This window comes from Mastomys coucha, unplaced genomic scaffold (genome assembly GCF_008632895.1).
Source record: "Mastomys coucha isolate ucsf_1 unplaced genomic scaffold, UCSF_Mcou_1 pScaffold22, whole genome shotgun sequence".
Classification (NCBI taxonomy): Eukaryota; Metazoa; Chordata; class Mammalia; order Rodentia; family Muridae; genus Mastomys; species Mastomys coucha.
Genome location: NW_022196905.1, coordinates 201438432 through 201462201, shown reverse-complemented (window position 1 = coordinate 201462201; position 23770 = coordinate 201438432). Strand labels below are relative to the sequence as shown.

Here is a 23770-nt window from a genome sequence, read left to right as displayed (position 1 = left end):
AGAATTGAGAGTTCATTTTGGTAGATCTTACCTTTGATGAATATGAAGTGTCCCTCCTTATCTTTTTATAATATATGCTATAACATTAAATGATATAACAGTATATGATAATGTATTGTTAATAATAATTATACATGTTATATGTAATTTGAATGTTAGGGGATATATTCTAAATTTTAGGCTACCTGCAGAATTATTGATGGAACATTTCTGAGAAGGTAAACTATATGCAGACAAATTCTGCTGTCTACAGAACAGAATAGAAAAAGGAGAATCCAAAGCAAGCAAAACGCTTTAAAATTCAATGTCAAGACTTTGTAGTGAAAAAAAATGTGTGGGGAGCTGAGGAAGTCCTGGGGGAAATAAACAAAGTCCTATATGAATGCATACCATTAATGTGGGAACAGATATGTCAAGGACTCAATGCCTCAGCCCCATGGGAATGACAAAGCTCCCTTTATTCCATAAGAGGGATTGAAAATCCTTCCTCTGGTTTATGTCTGGATGTTAATAGTGTGTATGTGTGTACAGAAACAGTCTACTGTAGTTCCAGATAGTTATGCCTATAGACGACTGTCCGACAGAGAATGTTCCTAAGGAGATCAGCTATACCTGCCTCCTTGTTCAGCTATATGCAATGACCCTATTTCCCTGTTCAACTGTATATAATAGAAACACTATGCTTCCAGGCTATAGAGTTTCTCCATCAGAAAGACAAGTCTACCTGATCCCACCTCTTCTGTGTGTCTGTGTATCTCTCCTTTCTTTCCACCTTGCTGCCCTAGTTAGGTCAGTCCCAGAGCTAGGAAAATGTGGCAATAATGGGGGTACAGCTTGCAGAGCAACCACAGAATATGGAAGGTGGTTTGGAAACAGATTGTGTATCAAGAAAAGTATTAAAGGTGGATCTAGACTTAAAAAGCCATGCTCAGTTGTCGTGAAAGTAAATGTCTCCCAATCATCTTTGATATGGATCCTTTTTTGCAAATCCCTCTTTTTAGTTTGAGTGATTGTTGTGGGGTAGATATGGTCACCCTAGTGGTGCTCACATAACTCACAGACCCATGCTTCCTCCATACCAGACAGTCACCTACAATGCTCTGCCAGAAACTGCTGCATGTTAGGAAATTATTAACAAAGTAATTTTTTTTTTTTTTACTATTTGTACTGACTGGTTTTGTGTGTCAACTTGACACAGGCTGGAGTTATCACAGAGAAGGGAGCTTCAGTTGGGGAAGTGCCTCTATGAGATCCAGCTGTGGGGCATTTTCTCAATTAGTGATCAAGGGGATAGGGCCCCTTGTGGGTGGTGCCATCCTTGGGCTGGAAGTCTTGGGTTCTATAAGAGAGCAGGCTGAGCAAGCCAGGGGAAGCAAGCCAGTAAGGAACATCTCTCCATGGCCTCTGCATCAGCTCCTGCTTCCTGACCTGCTTGAGTTCCAGTCCTGACTTCCTTGGTGATAAACAGCAATGTGGAAGTAAGCTCAATAAACCCTTTCCTCCCCAACTTGCTTCTTGGTCATGATGTTTGTTCAGGAATAGAAACCCTGACTAAGACACTATTATATGGCTATATAGTATTAATATATTGAGTAAGTTAATATATATTATAATACCTGTCTGTAATTTAAAGCATCCAGATAGACTGAGTTTTGAGCAAAAACCACAGATTTACAGGGCATGTTGATTCCCAAAGCAAGTGTTCCAGTAGCTGTCACCACCTAAAAAGAGACAAAACAGTAGGTCATCGCACTGGCATTTTGGTAGAATGCAAGTATTCCTATGTGATTGCTCAAAACTGTAAAAAGATACCATTAAACTAGTGGGCAAAACACATACTGTTTCTTCCTATTCTGTAAACACAAACAGCACATTCTCTAATGGAGTCCATTATAATACTAGTTGATTTGCAAGAAATATATATTTAATTGCATTTAATATATATACTAATGTATATATACATATATATGTGTATATATATACATATATATCATATATTATATATATCTTAAGATATATATATATTTATCTTAATATATATTAATATATATATATATATAGTGGCACAAATGTCACAGAGGAAGTTCTGGGTCACATTTAAATAATTATCCTCTCTCATCCCCATCTACCTCTCAGTATTAGTACCTCAGTGTCCCTTAATATCATTGTGGTTTTGTTTACCTTTCAAATAAAAAAGTGCAAGCATTATTCACAGTTGTATCTCCAGAGTCACAAAGAGCATCTGGCGTGGGATAAGTATTGCAGAAAACTTTGTAAGTAAAATATGAGAAGAGAAATTTCTCTGTGAGAGGGCAATAAATCTTTTATAAGCCTACTTCCTGGTAAGTATTTGATCAACTAAAGTTCACTGAGAAATGATATAAAAATAAAGTAGGTTCTCTTTTTCTGTCGTGAAATTTTATGATCACTAATAAGAAACAGATGAGAGTGTGAAGTTCAATCATATCGTCTAACTTCTTGTCCATTTTTTTCCTGATGTAGTTAATATATGCTGACTTGTGCTGTCTCTTTATATTGGCAGCTGTTTGTGCCCTGTTTTCAGATATGCCTAAGGGTATAAAATAATGTTTTCTAATTATTTGTTACTGAGGCTAGTAGCAGAATTTCCCCTAACTAACTGGATAATAAAGACGACAAGAGGCCAATCACTGGGTGAGGAGGAGGCAGGTCTTTAGGTCTAAGAGAGGAAAAGGGAATGCAAGGAGAAACTAACTTTTTTGGACATTTAGGTGGGAGACAGAAGGCACCATGTAGACTGGAAACTGTTAGATCTGGTGGCAGAATTCACTAGAATCCACCAACAGAAGGTTTCTAACATAGAATAGTTAATGAGTTTAGGATGATAGATTCCACGCCCAGCAGTTGTGTTATCTTTGAATCTAAACTAAGATTGTCTGGTGTTTTCCATTTCCTGGAGACTCAACTGACCTCCAAGGGAAAGGTAACCACATGGGTTGGCAAGAATGTGACCCCAGCTAGCCCAGAAATTTGGGAGTATGGTAGCATTGGTAAGGGGGATCATGCAGTCTCAGGCTACATACCAGGCTGGGAACTTACCCAGACCACTGACTGGTGCCAAGCTAGCAATGGCGTGGTTTGCTTAATAATTACACTCAACAGAGGCTTATACATATGTCAAAATAAAACATACTACTCATTAAATGTTTTTTTTCAAATTCCTTTAACAAACACAAACATTGAAAGAGTAGAAGCTTTACACATAGAAAAGGATCAGCCTTATGTACCTTCTGAAAATGTGCTCTCTGATGAAGCTATCGTATTTCCCTAGTATCTGTTCTAAATCTATTTGGTTATTCATCACTTTATTAGTGACTGAGAAATTACTGACCAATACTCTTTTAGCCAGGCCTCTTTCTCTCTCTTCTTTCCATCCTCCCCTTCACTTACTCTGTGTCACACAAAAGTTAAAGTGGGCAATTTCTAGTAGTCAGGGTCAATGTTTAAATGTTAGTCAAGATTCAGATTAAGTTAGTAATGATCTAAGGGCCTTCTGTATACTTGTCTGGATCATTTTCATGAGCCTTCCTGGTATGGACTGAAAGTTATTTATGGCAATCTTCTTGATCCCCATCAGTAGCAGGAGAAGCATCAGTAGCTACTGACACATCTAGAAGCTCTGCTGCGATAAGCTGAAGCCCCAAGGAGGCAGATATCTCTGCTCTCCTTTCAGTTACCACAGTAGAAAAAGATCTGCCCCAAACTTGAATATAAATCCTCTCCAAATCTTGGAGAGAACATCTGTAGAAAAACTATATCAACCAACCTCCCGTATGAGAACTAAAAAGTAAGACACACCACTGACACCAGCATGGGGATACTTCCCCCATTTAAAGGACAAAGGGCATATGCAAAACGTCACATTCAGGAAACTAAATCTACAGCCCAAGAGACATAGCTGCATGAGAAAAAAAATAAATAAAGGAGTGGCTTTAGATATTCACATTCTCAATTTTTACAATGAAAAATTGACCCACCCTAATGAATCCTTTCCTGAAGAGAATTTCAACCACCTGCTTTTCTTTGGCACTCATGGAGCTGTGATGATAGCCAATACCCCTACTTGCTAACTTCTTCAGTGTGTCACCTTTTCGTTCGTATTTCACCCGCTTAAACACCATCTGCAATGACTAAAAGAAACCAAAGATTTAGAGTATGGCTTATCAGATTCTAAAGCAATCCAATGTTAAATAAAAACAGTAGACATATTACATAATAATTTGCCCAAATAATGTCTCCATTAGGCCTTTCTTCTATACAATAACAACATTTTATGGCAACAACAGTCACCATAAGAAAAATCTTCCCCTCCCCTTGGCATGTACCAACTCAGTCTCACCTCAGATCTGGGACTGAAGATCTGCCAAAGTAGTAGACCAAAGCTCCAAGGGAGGTAATAAGAGGGGTCCACTCCCACCCAAACAAGATCAAGTGACTGTGGAATTTTTCTAAATGTTCCCCCAGAAAGTAAAGCAAAACCTTTATTGTGTAAGGTCACGAAATGGCTACTTCCCATTGAAAATGACATATTGATGACTTTTTTAAACAACCATGTCTCAAGCACCAATCCCTGACACTATTAATGATTCTCTGTTATGCTTGCAGACAGACAGCTAGCATGGCACACCCCTGAGAGGCTCCACCCAGCAACTGACTCGGACAGATACAGACACTCACAGTTGAACAGTAGATAGAGCTTGGGGACTCTTAATGGAAGAATAAGAGGAAGGATTGTCATCCCCAGAAGGGATAGGAACTCCACAGGAAGACCAACAGAGTCAACTAGCCTGGACCCGTGGCGCTCTCAGAGTCTGAACCACCAACCAAAGAGCATAGATGGGATAGACCTAGGTCTCTGTGCACATATGTAGCAGATGTGCAGGTTGGTCTTCATGTGGGTCCTGAACATGTGTGTGTGTGTGTGTGTGTGTGTGTGTGTGTGTGTGTGTGTGTGTGTGTGGTGGGGAGGGGGGAGTAATCCCAAAATCTGTTGCCTATACATGGGATATATTTTTTTTTCCTAGCTGGGCTGCCTTGTTTGGCCTAAATGGAAGAGGATGCACCTAGGCTCCCCAATATTTGATGTGTCAGGGTAGGAGAATACCCATGGGGGGCCCCACCTATTCAAAGGAAAGGCAAGAGGGAAAAGATTGTGGGAGGGGGTGATGAGGAGGGAGTGGTGAGTGAGATGTAAAACAAATAAATAAATAAAATTTAAAAAAATACTCATGTCCTAAGGAGGAAATCCAGTTGTGTCCAGCGTTATTATATATATATATAAAGATCAATACCCAGAGAGAAGGGAGAAGTTTAAGTCTCCAAAAGTAAAAGGCTAATACTTAGCTATTTTGATTATATAGCTTATAATAAGACAGAATGTCAAGGATCAATTAAAACAATGGTGTGCCTACTTGGTGATGAAAACAGATTATGAAGCTGACAAAAAAAATTCATGCTACAATGAACACACATAAAAGTATGTATAAGTGTGTGTGTGTGTGTGTGTGTGTGTGTGTGTGTGCATGTGTGTGCTACTGCTTTTATTGAAACTGGTTGTATTGTCAAGTATGTCATTTATAAACAGTAGCTCAAAGGGCAAAAAGTCTACAGATGATGGGGCAAATCAATTTTAGATATCTTAGTGACACTTTGGTGAAAATTCTTAGCTGCAATATAGAAAGACTCTAATTTTAAGAAATGCTGTCAAAATGTTAATATGTTGTTCTACAGGGATCGAAGTTTTCAATGGGATATGTAACACTGAAGTCTAGAACTCTGACAACAATATGCAGACTTTTTATACATGACATAACACTAACTTAGACATGGTTTAGAACCCAAGATTATGTCAACAAGACAAAAGTCAACCTACAAATTCTAAACCTATCCTTCCTGAGTGTAGATTACAAGGTCCTTGAGGGCTATATGTAGCAAAATGTCTGCTACATTTCCAGCTCACAAGGACTTCCTGTCAAGATTGTCACTAAGATATCTAAAATTGGTTTGCCCCATCATCTATAGACTTTTTGCCCTTTGAGCTATTGTTTATAAATGACATACTTGACAATACAACCAGTTTCAATAAAAGCAGTGGCACACACACACACACACACACACACACTTATACATACTTTTATGTGTGTTCATTGTATCATAAATATTTTTTTGGTCCAATGTGGCCAACACTGCCTGCCTGGAGAGACTTTTCTGATGACCGCTATACTCTCCAGGAGCAGTGGTCCCTTCTAGGTACTGACCTTATCATCTATTGCCTTCTGATCAGCATATGTGCAGTCTTTGGGAATCTCCAGATTCTTCTCCAGACTCTTCAGGAGGTCATTGTGTTCAGCTTCATACATAATGCTTTGATCCAATCTTCTGGAAGATTGCTGGCCTTTTTCATCTCTTTATAAAAATACAGTTTTAGGAAATCAATATTTGTATCCAACCTCTACAGGAAGCCCAAAGTATATTAAGTCCTGCTTATCGAACAGAGAGTCACTGTTTCATGAATTTATATTATCATGACTCCGTGCCCTGCTTGCTTGTCAGCCTCTGGAGACCGTCCCTCCATAATGGATCCCTCAAGATAAATCCATTATAGATGTGATTTCTTTTTCCTCCACTCATTCCCTTTCCCCAGATGATCCTTCCTTCATCTCGATAACCTGATCATTGTTTTCCATCCTTCAACCTTTCTGATTCTCAAGTTGGAGGTAATGTGTTCTTCCCAGTCTGCTTTGCCAGCTCAGGACATTCTCCTGCCTCCTTGAGGTAGACACTGGAGCTGCTCTGCATGTTCACTAAAAGTGCTTAGATGTACTATCCTCTAGAGAATTCGCCTCAGTTGATGAAAGCTCTTCTGAGAGATTGCCTGCCATGAAGTATCACAATCAGCTGGGATGGAATGGGAACATTCTGGTGCTCTCAAAGGGACCAAGTTCAGGCTTTCTCCTAGCAAAAGCCACACCACTGTGCTTTCCTGTGTCTTTCCTGTTTCTCCTCATGAGTTCCTTATGAGCACATCCCTTCAATAAGGCATGCACAGCCCTTCACACCCCCATAAACCTGGCAAAGACCCTTAAGTGATCCTATTCCCCAGGACCCCTGCATGTACCAGGCATTTACATTCATTAGGGCCATGTACACTTCCTTCACAGTCTTTGTCTCTTAAATATGTTAAATATGTTAAGATATTTCTGAACATATGAAGATGAGGTTACTTGTATTCTACCATAGAGTGATATATATCATACATCCAGAATACACCACCTCCAGCTATCATTGAACAAGGAGGGAAATGGCATGACTATTTAAGGGGCCAGCCCTATGTTTTCAAAACATCTGCTAAAGTACTTACAGAGAAACGTAGGTTACTGTCTAACTTTACTTTTAAACTATTAAATAAAATAACTATTAATAAAAACTGCTAAAGAAAATGCCAAAATGTCATCTCAGTTCAACAAACATGACCCCAAAGAGTGAGCTCTTGGTATGCATGTTTCTTTAGAAGTTCCCCCTGTTTCAGAAATGGATGTAGATAGAGAAGAACCAGAATGTTACTTTCTAATTTATAGGTTCTGAATCAGGCTACTCATCCTATTTACAATCAGAGTGTTGAAGATATCAAACACCTTTCATGTTGACAGCTTGAGTTTCTGGTCACTAACCCACTCTGACACATGGCTCCTGAATCCCTGAAGCAGAACTAGTCTAAAAAAGGATCATTTACCAAGAAATCTTATACTTCCTGCATATATTTTTCTTGGAGGTCACTACTTACAATAAATACACTGCTCAGGAACCAGTGAAACACATGGAGGCATTATGCACGAAAGGATCCACAGCAAATTCTAGCTTGCTCTAGAATTTGGAATATTTGAATCAGAGATACTCTAAAAGTTTGTTTCAACTTCAAAGTGAATCCAAGCTCCTCACTTAAAATTATCTCTAGACGTTCCTGGGCACTAGCTTTCATAGTACCTGAAAGTGTTTTACAAGCTGCCAAGGGAACAAAGCAATGAAGAGACTTACCCAGCTGTAAAGCCTACACACTACAACAGTAGCATAGCAATATATCCCCAGTGGTGCAGCAGTGGCTCTTAACTTTCTGGGATAATTAGCAACAACTCATTAGACTTAAGGACATACTCAATACTAGGGAGATTCATAGCTGGTTCTGTAAACCTAGTAAATGTGGCTGATGAAATAACAGGACTAGGGGAGAAAAGACTCCTGCCGAATTTCTAAACCAGTATAACTAACCACCAACCACCTTTGAAATTCTTATTCTTACCTACACAGATAAGTCTAGCCTTCACCCCCACCAAAGAAGCTTCTTTTTGCAGTAGACAGAGCCTTTGGCAGAGTTCATCAGCTGGTCAAAATGCAGAGAACAACTAACCATGAGGTGCATACCCCACTTGATCACCTACAATACAACTCCTACACCTAAGACTCAAGAAACACTAAGAAAATGGGGCATAGAGATTGTTAAAGTCAGAGGAACAGGACATCTACTATCAGATAGTGCCTTCTCTAAACAGGGAATCTGCATCCATGAAATCTTAACAATATGGTCACCCAAGTGCACAAATGGCAATACTAGTTGATAACAAACATAAATGAGGAAAGTCTCATAAAAACCCACCTCCTAGATGAAGAGCTATAGGCAACTAATTTGCTGAGAAAAGAGGGAGGCTCTCTAGTAGCCTTCTGATAGGCTACTCAAGCCCAAGAGATAATAACTAAACTAACTATATAATCACACTAAATAGAATTGATAGGATATATTCATATCAGTGTGTGTTTTTAACTAATTAAAAAAGAAAAAACCATGAATTTGAGAGAGAAGGAACAAGAAGGGAACCAGAGGAGAAAACATATAGGGATGAATGATCTAAATACAATACTCATGCATAAATTTCCCAATCATCATCATCATTGTCATTGTCATAATCAACATCTTTTAAAAATAGTTTTAAAGTAAAAATCTCTGGAACAACGATCATCTGACAGGCTACAGATAAAATAAATGTATGCCTCTTGTTGCAAAGAAGCTCAGAACTTAGAGAAACTAATAAAGATTTAGTGTATCTTATATAAAGTGCTTGGGAACCGAATTTCAGTTTTTGGATTTTGGAAAACTGGCCAATAAATAATGGCATAACTTGCGATGGCACTCAAGTCTAAACAAGAAATTTTATTTTAGGTTTTATCTACACTACCACGTACATATAACCTGAAGGCATATCATATATATGTATGTATGTATGTATGTATGTATATATGTATGTATGTATGTATAATACACTCATGCATAAATTTCCCAATCATCATCATCGTCATTGTCATAATCATCTTCTTATATATAAAATTTCATATATATGAAATAAATTTATACATAAAACGAAGTTTTATCAAGTAAAAATTTCTATATAGAGTGTCACATGAGCACACAGAGCTGCAGATTTTAAATAATTTTGGATTTTTCAAATAAGAGATGCTCAGTGTGGATATTTTGAAAACTACAGAATAAATTTATCTCCTAACTAAACAAAGTAGAACATTCAAGAAAGTATAAATCTAAGTACAAGATACAGAGACTAGATAATGAATTTATGAGTATACACTTTGGAAGCAACAAGGGTGAAGGTAATGAAGAAACAGCTAGTGGGGCTCATGAAAAGAAAGAGATGGAAGAATAACTGAAGTGAAAAGAGCCATAGATATCCTAAAAGGAAGTTATGGAAAATGAGTAGGAAAAGTAAAAACACAAATGAAATGTGTTGGATGACCAACCATATTAGTTAGCCTCTATCTGCTGGGCAACAGAAAAAGAATGCCCAGCACACAGGGTAATCTGACCAGTTTCCATGTTTATAAGCACATATCAGTTAGGGAGGAGAGGAGTGAAGCTGGAGACTCTTGAGTTGATAAAGACCTGGGGAAAAATATGACGAGTTTTCAACCCACACAATCACTGAAGGAGAAAAGGAACATAGAGAAATTATTATTATTATTATTATTATTATTATTATTATTATTATTATTATTTATTGCCATAGAGTTGGCAGAACTACACGCTGAGAGCAATGAACTTCCAAGTGTGAAATTGGGATAATTCCCAAACACACTTTATGGCTCACATTGCAATAGTAGGTCATGAATCAAGACAGAGTCCCTAGACAACATGGGATGATTGTGTCAAGTTCGGCAATAAACAAAGACTGATAGAATCTGGACCTGCTTCTAACAATCATACATTTAAATGATCTATGCCGCTAAGGAATACCTAATGGTGGTCACTTGTCTTTACCCAGTTCTCCCTCTGAAATTTAAAAAGGAAAACAGTCCAAGCATTAATAGAACTTCATTATAGAACATTTTCAATGTGTGCTTCCTCCTAGGACATTTGGATTGTACAAACCCATATGTGGCAAATTTATTTAGTGAAATACTTACATTATCTTTTGTTTCTCCAGAGATTTTTTAACTTTTCGAAGTTTGTTAGCCATGGTATGAGCCTCTTTGTCAGCTTTGGGAGGTCTTTTTTCCTCCTGTTTTTCCTCCAGGAATTCGCAAGCATCTTCAGCACATGCTTCTACATCATCTAGTCTAAATCTGGAAGCAAATGAACATGTATTAAAAATATAATAAGATTCTGTCTCTCTGTTCTGGTTGTGTGTTAAATTTCTTGTGGTAGTGAGCAAATGCTTGACAAGAAGCAATTACAGAAGTGTTTAAACTGGTTTACAGTTTGAAAGGACAAATATCTCCTTATACAGGGATAGGAGTAAACATGGTAGCAAAAGTCTAGTCACATTGTATTTATAATCAGAAAGCAGAGAAAAACAGAAAATAGGGCTGGGTATAAAACTTCTAGGCTTGACCCCAATGACCCATTATGGTAATTTGAATTAGAATGGCCCCCATCAGCTCATGTATCTGAATACTTAGTTTGTAGTTTGTGAAACTATTTGGGAAGGACTAGGAGGTGTAGCCTTGTTAGAGGAGGTATGCCACTGGGGTCAGGTTTTGAGGTTTTTGAAAGCCCATGCCATTCCCAGTTTGTGCTCTCTCTGCATTCTACTTTCTGATAAGAAGATAATCTCTCAGCTACTGCTATGGCTACCTACCTTTTGCCATGCTGCTCACCACCACAATGAACTATAACTCCTTGCAATTGTCTCACAGAACTCTTTTCTTTCTACAAGTTATCTTGGTCATGGTGTCTCTTCACAGCAACAGAAAAATAACTAAAGTACCCAGTAAGGCTTATAGATCTGGACAAATTTAATCTTCAGCCCTTCATTTGATCTGTAGCTCTGACCTGAGAAATCTAAATGGTGACATCCCAGTCCATGTGTACGGGGGCGTCACCTAAACTTTCCAGAACTTTCCACACCTCTGCCAGCTAGCACTGACTGTCTAAATACACACTGAGAAAAAGCACTTCATATCCAAACCACAGCAATGACATATTCCTCCAGGGCTTTTGAAACCCATGTTTATGAATTTTATCCTGAATTCTGTGTCAACCCCCATACTTCTAATTAACTTATAATGAAGTGGGATTTAAGTTTCTCGCAGTTCTGTACTCCTGTGACACTGCAGTATAAGCTTATTGAAATTCTTCACAGGGCAGACATACCCAGGCACAAGAGAAACAGTGATTTGTAAACAGAAGAGAAAATTGCCCATAAGCTTCCACACACCCTCCTGAAAGATGAAAGATTTTTAGGCAGCCAAAGAGTTGTTCTTTTGGGAAAGTGGAAAAATGTATAATTTCTCACTGTCACATGATCTAGAGAGCAGAAAGACCCAGAGGTCACAGCTTTTACAATCCAAAATGTCTCTAGACCTGGCTTTTATAACTTTATGAACATGTAAATATTGAGGACTATAAAGCTGTAGGCTTCTTGGAATCCTGAGGCTTAGCCTAGTGATCTACTCTGGATCTTAATAACTTAGACTTCTCAGATCTGAGCCACAAGCAGAGCTGGTTGAATTCTGTCTCCAGAGAGAGTAAACACAAACACACCTTAAGTTTGCATCCTATGAGTTTAACAATATCTGGAATGTAGAGCTTTTGATGACAAGCAGGCTGGGGGAAAAAATCATTTTATTACACCACTCTGGCTAGGAGCCAAATGCTGTGTTTGAAGTACATACTGGGAAACACTGCCATATTATATTTGAACAAATAACAAGTGGGAACTTTACAATAAAGTTTAAGCTTAAAGCTTGAGATAATAGATTTTCTTTAAAAAGTAAAACTTTACAAAAACAGTATTTTAAAAATTGTGAAATTGGACCTATTGCCACAGGCTTGTCTATAATTCCAGCTAGTAGGGAAGCTAAGGCAGTAGGATCACCACTTGAAGGTTAGCCTAATATACAGAATGGGTTTAAATTAGCCTGGGTAAGTGGTGAAGTCTTCTAAGAAAATAAAAAGGAAAAAAATAAGTCATTCTAATGAAGTTGGAATGAAGAAATGACAGTCACTACAAGAAATGGCAATCAATGTCCCATGGCTACATCAAATAACAAAATAATAAGGGAAGTAAATATAGTGTATTTATTGCTCTCAGGTGCAATTCTAAGTGACTTGAATGTAATACATCATTTAATACATCAGCAATTACACCAAGTATTATGCCAACCCCATTATTCCTGTACTACAGGTAAGAAATGGAGGTATAAAGAGATTAAGGGTCCTCCCTATGCGTACACACAGTCTGTATATAACAGATTATGTCTTCTAACCCATGTTTCTGACTATATGATGTGGAAGAATTGGTCACATTTTGTTAAATACACTCATTTCCATCAGAGTGTGACTCTTTTTTTAAAAATCTACATCACTTGGAAATAACTACACCTCCTAAGTCTCTCTGAACTACATATATTGAAAGTGTCCTTGAAATTGCACATTAGCAATTAGTATTTTATAGCACTGGATTATATATTCATGAGTTTTTTATTTTAGTCTTACCAAAATCCTATATATGATCACATAGTCAATAAGTGGTTGCCAGTCAATGACAAAGCTAAAGGAGAGAAAAGTAGAATTTATGCTTAGGCCTAGCCTTGAAATGTATGACCTGAAAAACATATCAACATTTCCGATCTCTGAACATGTTATACACACTTTTCTCCACTCAGGGTACAGGAAGTTGGGGCTATTATTATTAATGTAGTAACTAAGGTCTGACAGTTAAGGCTTGGGTCCCAGACCAATCTTTGATCTGTTTATGATCTGGTGCTGATAAAGATGAAGAGTCACACAGCATGTAAGAAAGGATTTTCATAGTTTGTCTTCCAGGTAACCCACTATTCATTTAAGAGGTTCTAAGCTAGAGCTCCACAAGTAGAATTCTAACTATCCTAGTTCATTAATATTACCCTTTTCAAATACCTTAAGAACTCACAGTTCAGAACATGCTACCCTTAAACTAGGAAGGTGAGAAGTTGGGAACAAGAGACATCTGCACAAGCCTGAGTTCCTAGCATGTTCTCCTCTCCATTAACTCGATGGCATATGCCCATTTACTGCACCACAGATTTACAACTTGTTGTTCTGTTCAGTTCAGGGTTAAGTGTCCATTTATAATGTCTTTGGGTCATCATTTCCTCATGAAGCTTCCACACCATAAACCATTTATTCTAAATTAGTATATATGCTTTTCACCTGTTGACCAATTTTATTCTCTCAGAAAAACAGGGGGAAAAACATATGTTCATATGCCTCTGAGTATATAAATAGTAAAGACTTGTTTTCTGACTTCACCACTATAGTTAAGCTTGCAAATACATCTCAGAGACAGAGAATGTCTCTTGCTCTTAACATCCATAGCTATGCTTGGAAATGAATAGATAAACTGTATGAATTATTCATATCACAGAAAGAGTTTTTCTCTTAGCCTACATACAAAAACAAAACGGACATTTTTGCTGCAATTAAATCTCATAGATAGATACATACATACATACATAGATATATAGATATATAAATCACATAGGACTCTGCATTTACTATCACCATTATTATTTTTAGTATCTATTACCTAATTATGATTCATTACTATGTGTTTCATCACATGTTAATAAGTATTATTAGTTAATAAGTACTTTATAATCCTATAGTTTTATTTATTTGATGATCCCATGGTGTTAGAATAATTTACAATTATCTACAGTAAATAAAGTATTTGCTGTTTGCTACATACCTAATAAGGTTACTCTACATACTTTTATCCACTAACTAAATTATCACATCACATTTTATCAGAACTGGATCCATTAAACTAGTATGTTCAATTTTAAACTATTGCATTCTATATAGCATGAATTTGACAAGATATCACTGGTTCTAGATCATATTTCTATTTACAATGAGTTTACAAAACCAAAATATTTTACATACACACACACATATATATATGTGTGTGTGTGTGTATATATATATATATACATATATATATATATTATAACACCTTATTTAAATTTAAATTCTGTGTGGGAAGGCAACATTAATGGATATATTCAATAGGTTCTGAAAAAAAAAAAAAAAAAAAAAACAAGGTCTGTATTGAAAATAAGACCTAAAAGAAAAAAAATGATATAGTAAAAACAAAAATGAGAATCAAAACTAATCAAGAAAAGTTTAATAGGACACTAAAAATATTTTAAGCATGTAACTAAAACTGGGCATAATGATGGATGCCTATCTGTAATCCCAGCACAAAGGCCACTGAGGGCACACACCAAGATCCAGTCTCAAACTAACAGAAGCAGAACAACAAAGAGTTGAACTAGAAAATTGTATGTCTTTAAATAAGTCATAAGATCTTGACAAATCAATGAGCACTGAAGAATAATAAACACTAGATCATACCAATAAAGTCTATAATGACTCCCTCTACCTTAAAGGAATGGCCTAACACAAATTACTTCACAACGTTAAATAACTTACAAAAAGAAGAGTGCAGGCAACTTCTGCATTTTCCTTAGCTTCTCAACAAGACATGGAAAGAAGTCCAGCATCCTCCCTGAGTGGTCATGGTAATCAGGACTCAGTTTCTTCAGCACCATCCTAGCCTGTGAGAATGAACAGCAAGCATCTGTCCTAAATTCTTCTTAGCAGTGAAAGGAATGGGCATTCTGACTCAAATACTTTCACAGCCACAATCCTTTAAAATACAATCCTATGAGAATATGCCAAGGATGGTGGTAAGCACAACAGGGACATGTACACACCACACACTTGATAACAAACTTCCAGTGTAGCGTATGCACACATCTGCAAATGTCTAAGACAGCTTGAGTCCAGCAGTAAAGGATGGCTCAGTCACTGGTGCTGTTGGAAATAGCAGCAGGAAAAAAGAGCCCTCCCCATGCTGCAAAGGAAATAAGACTCAAACCTGACTAAGAGGTTTGAAGGGCCAAGATAACCAAATACAGCTTAACTATATTATGTTTCCAAGTGAAATGAAAACAAATCAAGGTACAAAGTGGGAGAGGAGGAAATCGCACAAGAAAAATAGAATGCATACCAGTGGTTCTCAACCTGTGGGTCACGACCCCTTTGGGGTTTCAAATTAGTCTGTGTATCAGGTATTTACGTTACAATTCATGGGAGTAGCAAAATTACAGTTATGAAATAGCAACAAAATAATTTTATGGTTACGGGTCAGCACAACTTAAATAAGGTGCTGTATTAAAGAGCTGCAAAATTAGGAAGGTTATTCCTAAAAATAAAAATTAGGAATTACAATTTTTCTTGACAAAATGAGATTATAAGTTTATTAGTTTAATCAAAATAAATGTGTATGCATGTAGTAAGATTTGACTACTTAAATAGTTCTTACAATTTAAAATAAATTTAAAGCCATGGAGAATAAAACCCCAAGGACTGTTGCAAACCAATGTCTCTAGATATGACAGAGACATTGAACACATGAACTCACAGCCCCTGTGGATACCTGGGGGAAAAGCTCGTAAGATCAAGCCCAACAGACTTCAGATTGAATGAGGAAGAGTTCCCAAAGTGTCACCCTTGGCAGGGGAGCTGTTGCCACAGGATGGCTGCTGTAGGAGGGAAAACATAGGGCAGCATTCTTCATGAATAGACCGCCCAGCAGAGAACCCCACACCCACGTGCACACCGGCAGCATTGACTGGGAGCCCACGAAGTTAGGAGAAAATGGTAAAAGAGATATGGGGGAAATTGGAGGGGGAGGATTCAGGAGTGGATCCGAAAACACATTACACATACGTACATGATATCCTCAAACAAACAAACAAACAAACATTGTTTGTTTTCCTCAAGGAAACAAAACAGAATGCTGTGTCCAAAATGTGGGAAATTACCTCTTCCTCGTTCCCATTTTTAACCCAATTCGTGAATTCTTCCTTTAAGCTCTCTTCATATTTTCTAGCATCCAGCTTTTTAATGACTATTTTATTCTTAAATTGATTGAAGTTCTCTGGACATAGGTTCTGGAAAAGGAAGACCATTCAAATAATAGGAGAAAAACTAAAGATATTTCTCAATTATATTTTTCATTGACAGTTTGATAGGCTCTTATGGTTGGAGGTGTTTAGAATTCTCGTTCTTCCCCAGGCCTTTTGGTATTTATAACTATACAGGAACTCTCCAAAGGCAGACAGAGCAAGCAGGCCTCTGACGAAAGCAGACAGAGCATAGGACACAGAACAATGGGCGGAAAGGAGTCTGAGAGCTAGGAGCCCAGTGTGGGAAAGGATGCCTAGATACCACAAGCTGGAGAAAGAAGGGACATTTTTAGGCTTTGACATAAAACACCATTTCTAGCTCATTAAAGTGAGAAGATAGTTCCTTTTGGGAAATGTCTGCTAGTCTTTTATTTTATTATTGGTTATTTTATTTATTATAACATTTCAAATGATGTCCCCCTTCCCCTCTCTCCTCCTCAACACCCCCATCCCATCTCCCCTCCCCTTTGCCTCTAAGAGGGCGCTCCCAACAAACCTAAGTGGTGACAGTGTGTCTCTGAATAGCAATGGTGGGTTCTACTAAAACAGCACGAAGGCCATGAAGATTCTTTACCTGGGCCTGCGGCCAGCTCTTCCAGACCTGACACATAGTATCATACAGCTGGATGCTTTCTCGGGGTGAAAGGGCAAGATCAGAAGGAAATCCATACTTTTCAATCTACGATTAAAATAAAATCAAACTTATTAATATTTTAGCTGTAGGATATAAACATTTACTAGAAGTGGTTACTTTGCACATTAAAAGGTGGAAAATTGAAGACTGCACTGTACGTATTGGTTTTTTTTTAAAGGAATATTTTTAAATTATGTGTATGTGGGGGGGTTCTGTCCCACACAGATCCCCTGTCTAAGCTCTTGTGAGCCACCCAGTGTGGGTTCTGGGAAATGACGTCAGATCCTCTGTGGGGCCTTCTGAACTGCAGAAACACCTCCCTAACCCCATTTCCCAGCCTTAGCCTTGTGTTCCCTTTTTAATTCTCACTTGAGAGTGGTTTGGTTTTTTTTTTTTCAGCCAAACTATACTGAAACAAAAACAAGTCCAAGAATCCCCATAAGTTCTATAGCATCAATCTTTTGTTTGGTCACAGGCTTGGGATTTCTTAAGTCTTTGACCCTTTTAAACACGTTCAGTTTCTTCATTTCTAAAATAAAATAATTAGTTCTGTCTGTGTCACTAAATTATTGTGCAAAATAAATTAGATAATAGGTATGAATCTTAGGCAAATGTCTGGCACACCGTTGGTGAATGATCCATCAATATGGTTTATTAATTAATAATGTCATACTACATAACTTTCAAGGAATAACAATTCTGTGGTCAAAGATGGGATTCAATCTAGTTGTTTCCCTGCTACAAATTGGCAAACTACTAAAACCTGAACCACTCCAGGCAGGGAAGGAAGAGAAGCAACACTGAGTCACTGTACCATGGTATACGTCATTTTGCAAATGCAAGTGTCTCTACTCCTACAGGCCATGTTAACAATCAATCCACACTGAGCAAGAGGCAGCAGTTCTTTCAAGTGTTTCCCAGGGCTGACAGCCCTCCAGACAGCAGCAGCTGTGCCTGGACAACATGGCAATTGATGGCAAAGGTCAAACAAGGCTGTGGTTTGCCAGAAACAAGACATATATGGCTGAGGGCAATCCCTCACTGGTGATCCCTTGCTTCTGTTGGGTTAAGGCCAGCTTGCTTGTTCTTGCCCATCACTGCCCTTTTGGAATTGTTTCTCTGGCATAGCCATAAGGAAATGGCTACTTAGATGCTTCTTCCTTTTTTATGTTGCTAAAATTGGTCAAGTTTGGGGGCATTCTTAAATCACTTAGCTCTTCTACTTAGTCTAAGTATACTAAACAATGTTTAGAATTATTTACTCATTTGGCAGTTTCACTCACTTCTATTCTTATTCTTTAGGAAATGGCCTACAAAAGCGCATACCATGCAAGCAGTTGTTAAAATTCATTTAACAATACCCAAGCCTAGCATTTACTCCATATCCTTGCTACCTTTTCAGAAGTCACGGTGGGTCAGAGCACACAGTAGCTGCTCTACTGCTTTCCAGCTACTCCATTAATAGCAACCAAGATGAGAGTAAAGGCACTTGGAGCAAGCACACAACTAGTACACTTGAAGCTGTTAAACGATAACTTGCCTTGATCACTTTACACAAAACAAGTAATTTTTAAAGTGCTATGCTATTTTTAAAGATACTGGGTCATGTTGAAAATGTCTGACATTCTGTAGATATCAGAAAGGGAGGAGAAGAATCAGGAAGTGAAAGAGGGAAAGGAAGAGAGGAAGAGACGGAGGAAACAAGGGTTTCTTTATTAAAGAAAATCCCATGTTCAGATTCATTTCATTGCTTTAGGAAGTCATTCCAACACACAGCCAAATACTGTCCCATGGTGCTAACTCATTCATATAGACGGCAGACAAATCTGTCAGATCAGCATGGAGTCAAGCAATGAGTCTGAGGTGCAATCTGGTCTGAATCATTTATTCAGTGCTGCAGTAGCGAGTTAGCTGTCTATGTCTCAACTCTATTACTTGTGAAATAAAAACTGTAGCAGTTCCATCATACTATTGTTATGACCTTTATAACAAAAGGAAATGGGTGAAATATTTTAAAGACACAATACCAATCAGCTATCCTCTAAAAACAGCCAGTTAACAATGGTATTCCCACAACAGTGTGCTAGTAACTCTAGGCACTTGAAACTCACCCTCAAGTGGTTATTTCTGAGCACTCAAAGACGCATGTGTGAAGGTTCAGGGGTGACCGGACTTTTCTAGCAAATAAACATTAAGTGCTATGGAGAAGTTTACATAACAGCTGAGGAAGTCCCAGAAGGATTGTAAATAAGGCTTCACATCATAAGAGCTTCAAGAGAAACAGCAAGGTCAAGGCAGTAGCATTTGACACTTGGAACCAATGAGGTATAACATGAAGGTTTCCAAGCAAAACATATTCAGCACATGCAATGTAGGTCATGTTCGGGAAGGCTTTAGTTGTTAAGGGCTGTATAGTTACTCTTTTCGAAAAAGTCCAATAAAGCCTTTTAAAGACTAGAATTATAATTAAAGGAGCCATAATACAATATCAGAATATCTAATATACTTCATTTTTCAGGTCTTGGAAGGAAGGACAGGAGCAGCTGTCATTCCGAAGGCCAATGGGAGTTTAAATGAACCTTCCAAGGGAGTGGAAGGAGAAAGAAAGAGAAGTCTATGCAGGACATGTTTAAGGAATTATCCCCTTCTAACTGCTCAATAGCCCAGGTGGCATTGTTTTCAACATCTCTATTCTGCAAAGTCCCTACCAAAGAGTCATAACTTGACTGTTATGGAGATAGAAGGCATGTGTTCCTGGCTTCAGATCTTACGCATTAGTCATGTTCTCACGCATGAGCCATAGCCACGCAAAGCTGTGCAGAGAAGAGAGGTTAAAGCCTGTCGTCAACACTTCCTCAGTGGTACAGAAGCGAGCTAGCTAAGAGAGGCATGCAGACACAGGTGCTTAACAAGGGAGGGGACGGAAAGTGGCAGAAATAACGTCTCCCAAATTACATCATCATCAAGTTAAAACATTTAGTAGTTTTTCAGCTTTGAGGATCCTCATAACACCATAACGTCAAGAAATTAAGAGAGCTAGAACATTGCTATTCCTTTGAAAATCGAGATTGTAGTGTTTCCTCTGCATTCCAGCATCAGGCCGCTCTCCCGCTACATTCCGCACAGTACTGTAAGCCACTTAATAAGTGAATAAGCCAGACAGGGCCGTTACTTGGAAGAGCTGTGCAGAGCTTGTTACTTACGTGATCTGTGGTTAGTGCAGCACAGGGGTGAAAATGATCAAAGCAAACATCGCCCTGTCTCACAGAACACAAATACTTCTCTAGATCATTGTATCTCTCTCCATAGAGCACTAGAAGGGGCAGGGCGAGATTTTTCCAAATGATTAGAAATGCAGGGAGCAGGTTATTTTGAAAGCAAGTAACAAAACCAAACAAAAACACGGTGGTACAAGTACACAGAGCATACGTACCAAGTCTAACTCTGTATGACTGTCTGACTTGAGCTCTGCCACGGGGGGCAGCGTTTCTTTTAGAAACAGTTCTTTCCTCCATGGTACTGTCTACTTGCTTCCAGTACCGCTTTACTGACTGGAGCCACCTTAAAGGAAAATAGACATTAGTTATGATTTTAATCAGCAATGTCTGCGACACTTCATGTTTTGAGTGCTTGGTCCCCCGTTTTTGGTTATTACATTGAACTCCATGGAGCCATTAAAATGTGGGAACAGCATAGCATAGATCAGCCACTAGCAATGGGACTTTGTAGGTGACCATCAGTATTAGCCATCACAAAGTTTGTACTCGCCACTTTTTCTTACCTTACCTCTGCTTCTTGTCGGTTGCCATTGAACAAGCTGCCACTTCAGGTCCCATTTCCATTGATGAATCCTCTCCTCCCTGCCTTCCCCACTATAATCACTTGAAATCTTTCTAAAACCATAAATCTAAATAAAGGTATAATTCTCTTTTGGTCACATCAGCACAAATTAACTCAAACATTATTTAAGCAGAAAATAGGCATAAGTTACATGAAATTAAATAATTAAATGTATTGTTATTTATTTAATTAAATAATTAAAAAGAAATTTTTGTTTGTCTTAAGAGTTTCACATAAGGGAATTACTTATATAGTCACATAACCTGAAATAAAATTCCAGCTGCCTTACTAGTGACTCTGAATCCTACATGAATCTTTAATATTTCTGTGCCTTGCCTTTCTTGTTTAAAAGTTAATATAACAGCAAAAGTACTATTATCTAAGGATGACAATGGAAATACTAGTGTATCAAATACAAATACTGATGATATTTAAGATAAATTAATATATGCAACTACTTAGGAAGGAATGTGATACATGGAGACGCTATGGGATACATTGTTATCGGTAGTCATCATTCAAGCCATTCCAATGACCAGAAGATGTGTGGCTTTCAACTATCAAGCTTTGCTCTCTTCCTCAATATATTAACAAAATTTTGATCTTGGAATCTATGGCTGAATGTATCATTCTGTCACCTTGGTTTTTGTTTCCTAATAAAGGAGGGGAAGGGAAAAAGAATATACAACTATCGTTTTAGTTTTTGAGCTATGACATGATACTTCCTATTCAACTGCAGATCTGACCCAAAAGGTTCTGGATTTTTCTTCGTGGAGAGTAGCCTAGGTTTGTCAGAAAGAGCTAAACAGACAGTAACTTGAAGATTCAGGGATTTCTGTAAGTTAACCAGGAATTTTGGAGACTCTAAAACCCATAAAGGATGTCTGAAATTTAGTAAGTCCAAAATGGAACCAAATTCATACTCGGTGAGATGCTGAGGGTTGCTGATGGTAGCTGAGAGGGCCAGAAAGGGACATCGGATCATGACAAGGAGATGCTCCCAGATTTCTGCTCCGATTTCTCCACCAAGACAATGCACCTATGAGGAAAAGAATGTTTTCAAGTGATGAGTTAATTTTTAAGAATGGCAAATGAAAATACCATATGGAACCTTAAACTGGTCATAGGTATTTTCTATCACCTTTAATAGACCATGCAAGTCTAAATAACTACTGAAAAAAAAAAAAAAACACAGATGTAGGGCATCTTGGCATTTAAATTTTTCTTAATATTTTTAACCATTCACCTGTGACTCCTTTTATTTTGCTTTCACTAATTTCTTTCAGGCCCATGTATTCCTTGCCAGGTCTACGATCAATCAAGCCTCTACCGCAGCTCAATTACAATTTAGTACGTTTGTGATCACTGTCCTAACTGGACAACTACATTCTTCACAGACAAACTGATATGCTTCAAAGATAAGCTGTATCTAATCAAGGCTCTAGTCAACAGTTTCCCATTCCTGGTGGAACAAATTTAAGCATTTCATGGGATACATAGTGCTTGGCACAAGTGGCTCGTGACTACCATTCTAGCTGCATCCAAAGTTGCTGCTCCCCAGTCTTACTGAGACCCGTGCACATCAGCCATTTTTCTGTTCCTCAGCACACACTCACCACCCCATAGATTTCACAGGGCTGTGTCTCCTGCATGAAATATTCTCACTAAAATTAAGAGCCAACAAAAATAACCACAGCCTCTGAATCAGTGAAGCTCATCTCAGTGTAACTACTTTTAAAAGATTTGCGGAGCATCCATTCCAAGTGACCCTCCAGACTGACCTGCCACTGATGAATTTTCACTGACACTGTTGACCTTCACTGGAAGCACTAATGTCAATTTATAAGCATTTGTGTTTTCTCTGCCTTTACTAATCTTTCTCATTTCTTTTTTTTATTTTATTTTTTTATTTTTTTATTTTTTTCTGAGACAGGGTATCACGAAGTTGCTCTGGCTGACCTGGAAGTAGCAATGTAGACTAGACTGGACTGGAAAACACAGAGATCCAAGCCCCTCTGCTCAACCACCATACCCTGCTAGCAAATTAACTCTTTTTTATTTTTTTTTGCTATTGGGATTTTGTTGTTTTTTTCTCATATTCCTTAAAATTTATAAAATATTATAATAAAAATAAGTATTATAAAAGTTGTTTGATATAAAACAACAATCAATTTAACAGTCTTATGTAGATGCTCGTCTACAGAAATAGTGAAAATACATTTTTCTCAATATAACTTTTAAATAACCCAAACATATTAGCTGTATACTTAAAAATAATACATCGCTACTAGTATTTTCTTAAATGAACATGAATATATAAAGTCTTTTTGTTTGTTTTGTATTTAGTAGAGTTTAAAATCTTGGCTCTTACTATGGTACAAGCCCAAAATAAGAACAATTTTTAGACATTGGGTTTCATTGTAATAAGGCTGTATTTCAATGACCCTCACATCACCAAAGGATTTTAACTCCATCGTAGCTAAGCTGAGAGTTGATAGTTCTGCTGCACCAAGAAATGAATTGTAGGCACGATTTTTGGATACAGACTTCCTGCTATGGTCAAAGCTATTTAACTTGAGTGAGTGACTTCTTTCTCAGCCCACAGAGATCAGGTTACATTCATTTAAGAAATGGTGTAGGTATTAAGAAGGTCTATCCATAAAGTCATTTGTCAACTGTTTCAATGAACAGTGGTTCTGCTTGGAGGGTGGCACAGACATTAGGTGAGGGTAAGAATTT

At 37.8% G+C, this 23770-nt stretch overlaps 1 protein-coding gene across 4 annotated transcripts in view; it reads right to left on the bottom strand.

The window, feature by feature from the left end:
* The window catches only part of LOC116069359 (probable ATP-dependent RNA helicase DDX60), a 129191-nt gene that overhangs the window by 31779 nt on the left and 73642 nt on the right, over positions 1-23770 (bottom strand). For all 4 annotated transcript variants that reach the window (XM_031339922.1, XM_031339920.1, XM_031339923.1 and 1 more), the window contains exons 20-29: positions 21955-22070; positions 20625-20752; positions 20395-20504; positions 17132-17236; positions 16414-16542; positions 15017-15141; positions 10504-10662; positions 6297-6444; positions 4017-4169; positions 1617-1721 (exon numbers count right to left, since the gene is read on the bottom strand). In XM_031339922.1, coding sequence (XP_031195782.1) covers positions 1617-1721; positions 4017-4169; positions 6297-6444; positions 10504-10662; positions 15017-15141; positions 16414-16542; positions 17132-17236; positions 20395-20504; positions 20625-20752; positions 21955-22070 — 1278 coding nt within the window. The remainder of the gene's footprint in view (positions 1-1616; positions 1722-4016; positions 4170-6296; positions 6445-10503; positions 10663-15016; positions 15142-16413; positions 16543-17131; positions 17237-20394; positions 20505-20624; positions 20753-21954; positions 22071-23770) is intronic.